General features: G+C 56.5%; 1 protein-coding gene across 1 annotated transcript; it reads right to left on the reverse strand.

The window, feature by feature from the left end:
- Positions 1-3,012: 3,012 nt before the first annotated feature.
- Positions 3,013-6,142, reverse strand: LOC118018355 (nodal homolog). The gene is made up of 2 exons (XM_035016785.1): positions 5,048-6,142; positions 3,013-3,618 (listed from the first exon to the last, which is right to left on the reverse strand). Exons 1-2 carry the CDS (start codon positions 5,801-5,803, stop codon positions 3,466-3,468), a joined length of 909 nt encoding a protein of 302 aa, XP_034872676.1. The 5' UTR covers positions 5,804-6,142; the 3' UTR covers positions 3,013-3,465.
- Positions 6,143-10,808: the final 4,666 nt, after the last annotated feature.

Raw genomic sequence — 10,808 nt, forward strand, 5'->3', positions numbered from 1 at the left:
TAGGGAAAAATTAAATTCTCACCAATGGTTGCTGTTACAGTTAAATCAATAAAGATCTTGAGTATCAACTTGTGTTCTGATTTGCTTACATTTTGGGGGAAACCCTGTGGATTTCACATGTGGAGGGTCTCGACCAGTGAGGTAAATGGGCAGAGATGGTGAGCCACCTCGTGGGGCGGTTCTCAGCATTGGCAGAGCACGGGCTTTGTCCGTCTGGCCCAGAGATGCAGCGAGATGCCCTGTCCCTTCCCTCAGAAGCGTGGTGGTGAACAGGTGCATGCGGGGGCCGGACACACCAGGTAGGCAGGCTCCTCTCTCCTCGGAAGCTCAGACAGCGGCTTTCCCTTTTTCCGATGAGGGCTGCCTGTGCCCCGAGGGGCACCTGTCAGAAATGCATCCCCTCGGAGGTCCTAAACTAGGCTGTGCTGCAGGAGCATCCAATTCCTTGCTATTATTAATCCAGTGAGTCCCACGTATCAATACTGCGAACAAGAATTCTGTCCTGTTGGAGATGTGAACAGAGGTCGGCAGAGTAAAAGTGGACTTGAGGAAACGTTTTCCTGTCCAGACAATGGCGTGGTTTAGTTCTGAGGCTTCAGACTGAGCCAGCCTTGAAGTCTAGCCGAGCTGCTTAGAGGCCGTGTTCCTTCCGCCAGGATTCTCTCAAGTAGGCGAGGGTTAAGAACTACCCCTTCCTGGGTGGCTGTGAGGCTCAAGGAAGGCGCTTAGCCTGGGGCCTGGTACATGAAGAGTTCGGGAAAGGGCTGGAGCACAGCCCAGTCGGCGTGGCGACCAGAGGTCAGCCAGCTGGGCCTCCTTTGCCTCGGGAATGAGCGAATTTGGGCGTGGAGCAGGCCTGGGGGCTGCACCCACCACCCAGCCCTGGGACCTCTGGAAGGACTCCTTAGGGGAAGATGGGGCCAAACCCTTCTGCTAGCACTTCATACATCCTTTCCTCTGCACAGAGGCAGGTAGGATGCTAACTTCCAAGGCTACTTAGGAATGCGGGGGCGGGGGGAGAAGGGGAGACGAGGTGGAGGCAAACACCCCACAGTGGTGCTTCTGGAGTCTTGACAACCGCCTCCCGGGTAGCCCCCGTTTCTGCTTCTCTCCTTCCAGTCTTTCCTTTTCTCCACTCCTACGTACCGCTAGGCCCACCCCTGCCCTGGCCAAGGACAGTAGGGCGTCCAATTGCCCCCACTCAGCTACCGGCCTGGCACGGCTCTAAGTACAGTAGACCTTTGCCTTGAGAGCACGTTAAAATAACCATGCTGTGAGAGCCCCATCTGACCCCAGGTTAGGGCAGGACTCCGTTCTCGGGGGCAGTCTTCCCTCCACACACGGGGCCCGGGGCACGAAGCCCTGTTGCTAGGCTTGGCCCCAAACGCCTCTGGCCCGGCAGCAGGATGACCCACTGCCGACAGGCCCGGCACGGAGCTCTCAGCAGGGCTCAGCAAAACGAAGTTCCACTCCTCGGTGCCCGCCGGCCTCGTCAGTGAGGTTTTGTTCTGAGTCAGTGGAGCTGCTGACTGTGAACTCTCCCACAGCTGTGGCCACAAGCAGCTTGGACTTTCGCTTTCCTGGCCCTCGCCATAGAAGAAATGTTGGGCACCTCTTTAGTAAGGAAGATGCTCTCAAGCCCCAGGGTTGGGATTTTCACTTCCCAGAACCTCGGTGTGGTAGTGGGATTGGGTCCAAATGTTTGGTTCCAGAGGCTAGGCCTTGACCCCAAAGTAGGGGAGCAATTAAGCTGCTATTCAGGACAGTGCCCCTGGGGCTCCAGAGACCAGAGCCGAGTTCTTGACCCCGCCCCTCCTAGCTGTGTGGTCAGGCCCTGGGCCTCCGGATGGGATAAAAAGCTGGCCTCACAGGGGTTCTGAATAGTCAGCTGCAGAACCCTATTGTGATTCGGGACTGCGGTGCCAGCAGGTCTATTTCCACCCCAGGAAAGGAGCAGCTAGAGCGGCTTGGTTGCCGAATCAGGGCATTAAGGTTTCTCAAGCCCAGGCCTGGCTCTAGCCTCACCAACCTCGGCCTAGGCCAGGATTACTACCTTGACTCAGCCATCGCTGCAATCGAGTCAGGAGGGGTTCCCACACGATGGGGCTCATTCTCGTAAGCCTGGAGCAGAAGTTGACCGGCTTCCTGGGGAAGCAGGGGTAGAACTACCATAGACTCGCATTCCCGCTAGATTGGCCCCCCTCACCCCGCCAAACAGAAACAGCCCCTGTTCTGGCAATGCTTAATGAGGTCAGCTAAAAGAGAAACAGGATCGCTGCCTTTGGGGTCTTTTCATCCAAAAGGCAAAGCTGTGCTCAGGTGCTTTGGGTAGAGCTTCCCACAAGAAAGCTGGGGTTCCTTCTGCTGGGCTGCTGGGTAGAACCCGAAATCAAGCCCGACTGCGAAGCCTGAGCAACAGAAGAGCTGGTAAAGGTTAGAGAGAGAGGGTATGGCAGGCCTGGGGCTCAGCAGGCTTCGTAAGCTGTAGAGGGAGATGGGGAGATGGGGATAAGGCCCAGAGGACAGTCCATGATGTAGGACCTGCTAACAGACATGTTAGCACTTTACAGGAGGAGTCTGAGCAAGGAATTAGTCACCTGAGGCCACACAGCTTCTCAGCGGCGCGGGTGTGACCATAACCCAGGTCTCAGGCCACCGTCGCCCCTGCTGGACGGGAAGCTCAGGGGCCTCATTAACAGCACACAATGAGACACCGAGGTGAACTGTCACCAACTTTAATAGACTCGGATTGTGTGTGCCCACGCAGGCTGGCTGGGGGGTGCCTGAGGGCTCCACTCCTGGAGTCCAGCGTGGCCAGCTCTCTGGAGGAGTTTCTGCCTCTCCCTTCAAAGGCACCAGCTGGCCTAGGAGGACTTCACAATGGCTGTATTGTTTGTGCAACTCATTAGCAGAGACCCACTCTGGGGAGCCTCCGGACAAGGCCAGCGGATCGCCACTGGCCGGCCCGAAGCAGGTGGGGGTTTCCCTAAACCAGCCGGAGTTCACCTTTAACACGGTGAACTTCATCTTGGCAGGGGGCGGGGGTGGTCAAAGACCACCTTTGAGAATACATAGAAGTTATCAGTAACCTGTCCCACCTCAAAGATAAATGCACGTACGCCCCAACTTTTGCGTATCATTTCTGAGGGTTCATAGGTTAAGAAGTCAAGTAGAGAACCCTTGCCCTAGTGCTTTTAGTCACCACTGTCTCTTCAGGAAAGAGAACAGCCGACCAGCCTGCCACCCAGGCTTGCTCCTCTCTCTCTCCCGACAGACAGCAGCCTCTGTGTGAGCCGGACCCCACAGAGCCTTCCTTTACAGGGCAGGCAGCTCTTCCCCCTCTGGCAAACAGAGCAACCTTCCCCCCTCTGTGTCTCCTCATTGCGTTAGATGGTTCTCGTGTCTCTTCTAGGACCTTCCCAACTTCCCAGGGAACAGGCAAATCCGGGCCCCGCCAGGATCCCCTCAAAGGCACCCACATTCTTCCACAATCATGTCTTTATGATGGTCTAGGAGGACTCTGCCGTTGTCCACGTACAGCATGCTCAGCGGCTTGGTCTTCACGGGGGCACAGCAGGTAGAAGGGACTCGGTGGGGCTGGTATCGCTTCAGCAGACTCTGGAGGAGAAAAGTCAGTTAAAATCAGTTTCTGAGTACAAAAGCAGAAGAAAATCATTCTCATAAAGGATTCAGCCTGCCAATATACATCATCAACTCCTAACATGTAAAGTAACTTTACAGGCTGTTTAAAAAAAAAAAAAAGAGCTAAACAGAAGATTCTAAAGGCTGTATCTGGGTAAAGCAGTAGCAAACAGACATGTCCTCCTATTGTTCTAGTCTAGAGTGCATGCCAATTCCAAGAAACTCCTGGTTTCGTTCCAGAAACATGAAGCAGAAGAGAGTCATGAGGAAATTCTTGTGGGATTTGCTTTGTTGCCCAGAGAAGGGCAAATAGAGTCAGTAGGAGAAAAGGTAACAATCCCTTGGCACTCTGGAACCGGGCCCCAACCCTGTGGTCCAGTGAGGTCTTTCTTTTTGGATCTGAGTGTCAGAATTGCTCTTGGGACTCTCTGGGTCACTGGGGGTCCCCCTGATCATGCAGCAGGGAGGTTCATGGAGCAAAGTCCCAGGAGAGGCTCAGGCCTTTGCCTAGGAAAGGTCCTGCAGGGCTCTGGCCCCACCGAGTTCAGCTCACATGCTCCCCAGAGCCTCTGAACCCCAATATCAGGGCCACCATGTTAGGCTCTATTCTCTTCTCCCTCCCTCTCATTGTCCTTTTGCTCTCCTCCACCACCTTCTAGACCTTAGGCTGATTAGTGGCATGTGGTGGTAGTCTTGGGCCCTCCCTACTGCAAAACGGTGTCCAGCTCCTATTTTAGGTGGCAAAAGTACAGTGGCTAGAACAGGATGACCCCAACCATGGCCCCACAAATGTGGCCCCCATTCCATCGGTGAATCACAGACTTCTAGTAGTGATGATACATCATCCAACGTGCCGGTCACCAGCCAGCAGATATACATGCGGGAAACATCTCATCTCATTTAACCCTACAACATGGCTATGAACTATGGCATTGCCACCCCCCTTTCACAGGCGGGAAAGGTCAGGCTCAGACAGAGTAAGCAGCTTGATCAGTATCATACAGCTAATATGTAGGAATCAGAGCCAGGTTTATTCCCAGAGTCCAGATTCTGAACTTCCTTTCCTAGAAGAGTCAGAGCTGAGGAGAAGCGGAAGTCTTCTAGTCTACACCCTCCACCCCTAATTTTATGAAAGACGAGGAAGAAGACCTAAGGAAGCAAGGTGTTCGAGGTTACCCAAGGGGGCGTGGCCGCATGTAGGCCCTCTGAGGATCGTGTCACAGGCCATCAGTCTCTCCCAGGATAGGAGCTGGCACACTGTTGGTGCCCGAATAACAGTGAACGAATGAACAGCAATTTACAAGCAAAGCCAGAGTCCTGTCCGCTCCCCCACCCCCGATCAGGCAGTATGGCCCCCTCTCCCCCACAGCCCCCTGCCTCCCCTCCCTTTGGCAGGGCTCTGCACCTGGATGTATGCGTGGTTGGTCGGATGGAACTCCTCCCCCACGGGGTTAGGACACTCGCCCTCGCAGCGATAGGCATTGTACTGCTTGGGGTAGATGATCCAGGAGCCCCATCCAATGAGGTTGAAATCCACTTGGAACTTGACCTTCCGACACAGCTGGCTTTTGTCCGGCAAGTGGTGTCGACGGCGCCGCCTGCCCCTCTCCTGGGACAGCTGTCCCTCCCGGGCCCGCCAGGAACTCTCAGCCTCCCACAGCAAGGTGGAGCCGCCCAGCTGCCTCTGCTCTGGGGACAGGTTGGAGTAGAGCATGAGGAGCGCGCTGGCGACGGGTGGCGTGGGAGGCCGCGGCTGACACTCTCCAACCAAACTGGACATCTGCTCCTCCAGCTGCCCAGGGTGCTTCAGCCACTTGGAGAGTGGCATAGTCACCTCCAGGACCATGCCGCCTGAGGAAAAGGTAACCTGGGACAGAGGGACAGTGAACAGGTCCATCCGAAGACGCTCCCGGCAGTCAGCTGGGTCCTGCTCCGCATCCGGCTTTAGCTGGTGGAGAATCTCGACGGAGAGTGGCAGGCCAGGGGGCAGGTCCACAGGGCTGGACAGCTGCAGCCGGAGCTCAGCCCACACCAGATCCTCCACTTGGCTCAGGAAGGAGAAGTCAAAAGCAAACGTCCAGTTCTGCCCATCCACCTCCACATCTGGGTGGGGAAAAACCAGGAAGGAAGCAGAGTGAGTGGGGGCCCCCTGCAGCCTCATCGCTGTAACAACCACCAGAGCTCATGTTGGAGCCTTAACCTGATAGGAATCCTCTCGATGCTCAGCCCAACCCCTAGGCGTTGGGAACGTGGAGTCCACTTTGGTCCGATTCAAATTGCGGCTCTGAGAGGTTAAATCACCCACACAAGGTGGCAGAGCTAAGAATGAACTGGATTTGCCCAACCGCAAAGCCCAAACTCCAAATCACATCACCGTTCTGCGGCTCCCTCCAGGACACTCGAGAGCTGGAGAACAACTGGTAGAAACTGGATGAGTTCTCCCTGCTCTCTGGCCAAATCCTGAGCTTTCTGACCTAAACCCTGAGCCTCCACCCACCCTGTGACCCTGAGCAAGTCACTTTCCCAGACTCCGCCTTCTCATTGGAAAGGGTGGCCTATCTCATGGGCACATTGAGGTTGATACGTGTATCATGGAAAGGCAAGGCTCGGTGGGCTCAGGGGGACACAGGCAGCAGAAGCCCAATGCCCCGCCCATTCCTAACGGCAGAGGCAGAAACTTCAGGAGTTCTTGACAACCTGATGCATAGGCTTCTACAGGCATTCTAAGCATGACTTTGCGCTGACCTGGCAGTTTTCCACCCCGTGGGCTTTCTCATCTACCTGCAGGGTGCTTATCACCTCCCCCACCCGCCGAGGGACATTCCCACACCTGGGGCGGACACGGTAGCATACACACAGCCCCTGGCCCTGTTCTACCCCCCGCTCCCCGAGACAACTCAACCCAAACCGGACGACAAGGAATGGGGAAGCACATTCCATTCATTTTAGTCCTGGACTAATTTGGTCCGATGTCTGGGAATAGCATGTTTTTGTGGATTTTCAGGTCACCTAAAAGTGACCTTTAACTTTTTTCAAGCCCAGTTTCCTTTTCTTTGCAATGGGAATGGTCATGCCCTACCCATCCCTGCATCCTCATCAGCCCTCATGGAAATAAAGAGGTTTGAAGGCTTGTCGCTAAATCAAAGTCAGGGATCATCCCTCAGAAAAAAACACTAACCCTTTCGTGAATCGAGCTCAAGGGTGGTGATGGTCTCCGATTTAGGTCCACTCTGGGCAGACCACTAACAGTTTCCTTTTTTTTTTTTTTTTTAAGGGTCTCATAGAGCATCTTTGGTCAGATGGTAAGTGAATTTCTTTGAGAAATCCAAACTGCATTACAAGGAGGCCGTCCCAGCTTCAGCCTCCTGGCAGCTTCAGCCTCCTGGCAGCTTCTCCCAACCCACCTTCAGCTGCTCTTCTTCATTTCCCCTTCCCTCCTCATTAGCACCTGCAGGGGGCAATAACCGGGCCCTGGCTAGCAACTCTCCCCGGAGGTGTGGGGAGGAGGCAGGCATTCCCCCTTGCCCACCACAGCACCCCTGGCTACCTGGGGATTAGGTGGGACCTGCAGCAACTCCTGGCCACCTGCACCAGGAGTTAAAGACTTTTTATCTCAAGTACCCACAAATGGCCTTTTAGAAGAAGACATTCCAGCCCAGCAGGTTAAGAGCAGAACGCTCCGGTGCCGGTGCGTTCTGCGAGGCTTCAAATTCTGCCGCTCGCTGTTGAACATTGGGTAGATTACTTTCCTTCTCTGGGCCTCAGCTTCCCTCTTGGTAAAAGGAAGATAGTGACAGTACCCACCTCGTGGGAGTTTTAGGATTTACTGAGATAACGTGCGTACAGCGTTTTGCCCAGCACAGCCAAGGTACAGCAAATGTTGGCTGTCATCAACCACTTCCTTACTATTGCCGGTGGCCAAGGTTAGAAATGAAGGTTCCAGATAGGTAGTGAGGGACCTGGACATAGAAGCAAAGTCATCTGTTCCCAGAATGGACAATGTGTATGGAGTGCTCCTGCCCAGGGTGAGGAAGAGTCTTTGACCCACCCCCAGCCATGGGCTCCCTGGGAAACAGTGCTGATAGGTTCTCTTAGAGCTGGCTCTGGTTCTTGTTAGGAGAGGGGTGCCTAATTTTGGGGGGTCACTGATGCCTGACACAAGCTAAGAATGCTCCCACCTGTACAACAAATGTGACTTGGGGTAAGTATCTGGAGAGGGTTCGTGGACCCTGAAACTGATCCAAGCACTGGACAGAGTTGGCCCACAGGCCCCAGTGTGATCTTGACCCACGTCTAGTTCTAAAGAAGAAAGTGGGGGCTCCTGGGTGGCTCAGTTGGTTGAACATCATCTGCCTTCAGCTCGTGTCATGATCCCAGCGTCCTGAGGTTGAGTCCCACTGGGGCTCCCTGCCCAGCGGGGAGTCTGGTCTCCCTCTCCCTCTGCTCATGCTCTCTCTCACTCTTTCTCTCTCAAATGAATAAATAAAATCTTTAAAAAAATAAAGAAGAAAGTGGTTGGGCCCATGCCCTCGGGTTCTCTCCCCTCAGACAGAGTGCTGAGGCTGAGTTAGGACTTGGGGCTCTGGAGGAAAGGAGGGTGTAGGTATGACATTAAGCGTCCACTCTGCATTATTATAAACTCTGAGGATAATTGCCACTATCTGCTTCCCGAGCAGAGCCTGGTCTCCTTCAATCCTCACCACTATTACAGGTGAGAAACCTGAGGGTGTTTCAACAGGGACGGAGGCAGATGCAAACCCACTTTGGTTAGACGCTAACAGCCACTTCCCTCTTTCCTGGGGAGGCCTACAGATAAGCCCGAGGGAAAAGAGTGTTTAGAACATTCCTTCTCCATCAGTGTCCCTCCAAGCAGGCTCTTCTTGCTGCTTTTAAAAAAATGAAGCCAATTCACAACACTGAATGTACTTAATGTCACCGTACACTTAAAAAGAGGTAAAATGTTAGATTTGGTCGTGTATATTTTACCTTGTACACACCAATGAGGCAGAAAGCCAGTCCCCTGCTTTACAGCAGGGGAAACTAGAGAACTCAACGGATATGCAAGGGACCTACCCGGAATTGGGAAACAGGCTTTGAGGGACCAGGACTCAGTGTTCCAGTCTCCCAGGCTGTCAAACCCCCACAAACCTTCTGGAACTCTCCAGAAGGACGAGTGAACTGAAAAAGGGCACCCAGCACCCCTTTGCCCAGCCTCCTCCCAGCACCCAGCTTTCTGGTAGAGGGACTGAGCAGAGCACTCCAGTCATTTCCAAGCCAGCTCACCCCTCCAGTGTCCCTAGTCTGTCTGGTCTTCAGATGACCCTTCAGGAGAGGGTCATCAGCTGTCTGACCCCAGACGTGGCCGGCCAGGGAGCTAGGAGCCCCCACCCCCAGACCACAAGTTGCTGGCGGGTGGCCAATTAGATCAGATTATCGGATGTGGATTGTGCCCCAGCGTGGGGGAGGGCCGTCTGGCCCCAGCTGGGGAGGGAGGCGCAGGCCGGAGCCCGGCGGCAGGGGTCTGCCCCCGACCCCAGGCTTCAGGATGTGGATTGCAAGGGGCAAGGGGACGCCGCGGGAGCGCTCCCTCTGCTCCGCACCCACCTGCCCGTCGCGCCGGACGCCCAGAACGCCCTGCGCTGTTTCCGAGGGTGATCCTCCCCAATCACCATGGTCGCTGAGTGCTTCCCCCCATCCATGTCTAGGCTCCGAACCCGAGTCACTCGGGACGCTGACCCCTTCCCAGCCTGGATTCGAGTTCCCAAGCCTGCCTCAGTTCCCAACTGCGGGGCACCCCATCTCTAGTCCCGGATCTCTGAACTCTAATCCCTGAGGTTACATGCACCGTGCTGGGTTTCGAAGCTTGCAGTCAGCGCCAGGCCCCGGCACCCATTCACTCTCACGCGGGAAAAGAAAAAAAATCCACAAAATGTATGGAGCAATACTAACGACCATTTATTTCTATGCCCGGTTTCGTGCTAAGCGTCGAACGTGCTTTGTCACCTAGCTCTCGCCACCGTCTTCTAAGGGAGGTACTCTTGTCCCCACTGCAGGGAAGCGCACACCGAGGCGCCGCGAGCTTAGGTAATTTAACAAGCCGGCGCGGTCCAGTGGCGCAGTCGGCCTCCCACCCTCCGGCACCGCGCGCTCCCCACCCTGCAGCAAGACGCGGGACGCAAAGGTCTCCGCCCGGGGCCCCCTCCCGATGCCACCATCCCCTCCACCCGCCGACCCCGCGCGCCCAGCGGGTGCCGACGCCGAGCCACCCCAGACCCGGACCCCGGACGCGCGCTCCCAGCCCGGGGCGCCCTCAGCCGCGGCGTCCCCAGCCCCGGGCCGCCCGCCCGCAGCCCACCCCGGCGCCCTTCCCGAGTCCCGAGGCGCCCCGGCTGGGAGCCTACCTTGCGCCTGCAGGCTTCGGATGATGTCCGCCCCGGGCAGCGGGTCCCGGTAGAGGCTCAGCATGTACGCGAGAGGGGACGGCGACGAGGGGTGCCCCCGCGTTCGGAGCGGCACCGGGGCCACCGTGGCGGCGCCCGCCTGGCGCAGGACCCACCAGGCGTGCAGGAGGAACAAGGGCAGCCGGGGGGCGTGCATGGTGGGCTGGCTGGCCCTGCGAGCGGCGCCTCCGCCCCTTATATCCTGGGCCTTCGCTGCCGCCCCGCCTCTTTCCTCCTTCCCTGGGGAAAGCCTTGAGCTCCTATACCTGCCCCCACCCTAGGGGGTGGGTGGAGGTGGCCCTCAGAGGGACCACCTGCTGGGGCGGGCCAGCCCCGAGCCTGGTAGGGAGGAGACCCGCCAAGCTGGCTGCGCTGTTAGGTCGGGGACGTCCTGTTGGCTTGGTCCGGGCACCCTGGCACGTGGCTACTCTAGATAGGAAGGGCCTTGTTTCTGAGGCACAGCAAGTGTGTCATCGGCAGCTCTGGGGTCAGAACTGTGGCTTCCTTGCTCTGCCTTACCTCGGATCCCTGCCCCTTCCTGTGGCTCCAGGCTCCAAATGGATGTCTGGCTCAACAGGACCAGGTAGGGAGCGGTGGTGGGCCCTGGACGCTGACCCCACACTGGCCTGCGAGGCCCCCACCCAGTCCAGCCAGGTGCAGCCTTCCAGGACACCGCCCGGATGGCCTCCGGGAGCACTCCTGGCTGTATCCGGCAAGGCCTGTCCG

Source organism: Mirounga leonina, unplaced genomic scaffold (assembly GCF_011800145.1).
Source record: "Mirounga leonina isolate KUSES-001 unplaced genomic scaffold, KU_Mleo_1.0 Mir_106, whole genome shotgun sequence".
Classification (NCBI taxonomy): domain Eukaryota; kingdom Metazoa; phylum Chordata; class Mammalia; order Carnivora; family Phocidae; genus Mirounga; species Mirounga leonina.

Coding starts and splice junctions, on each gene's coding strand:
- LOC118018355 (XM_035016785.1), bottom strand. CDS start 5,803: ATGAGGCTGCAGGGGGCCCCCACTCACTCTGCTTCCTTCCTGGTTTTT. Junction 3,619..5,047: donor CCAACCACGCATACATCCAG/GTGCAGAGCCCT, acceptor TTTCTCCTCCAG/AGTCTGCTGAAGCGATACCA.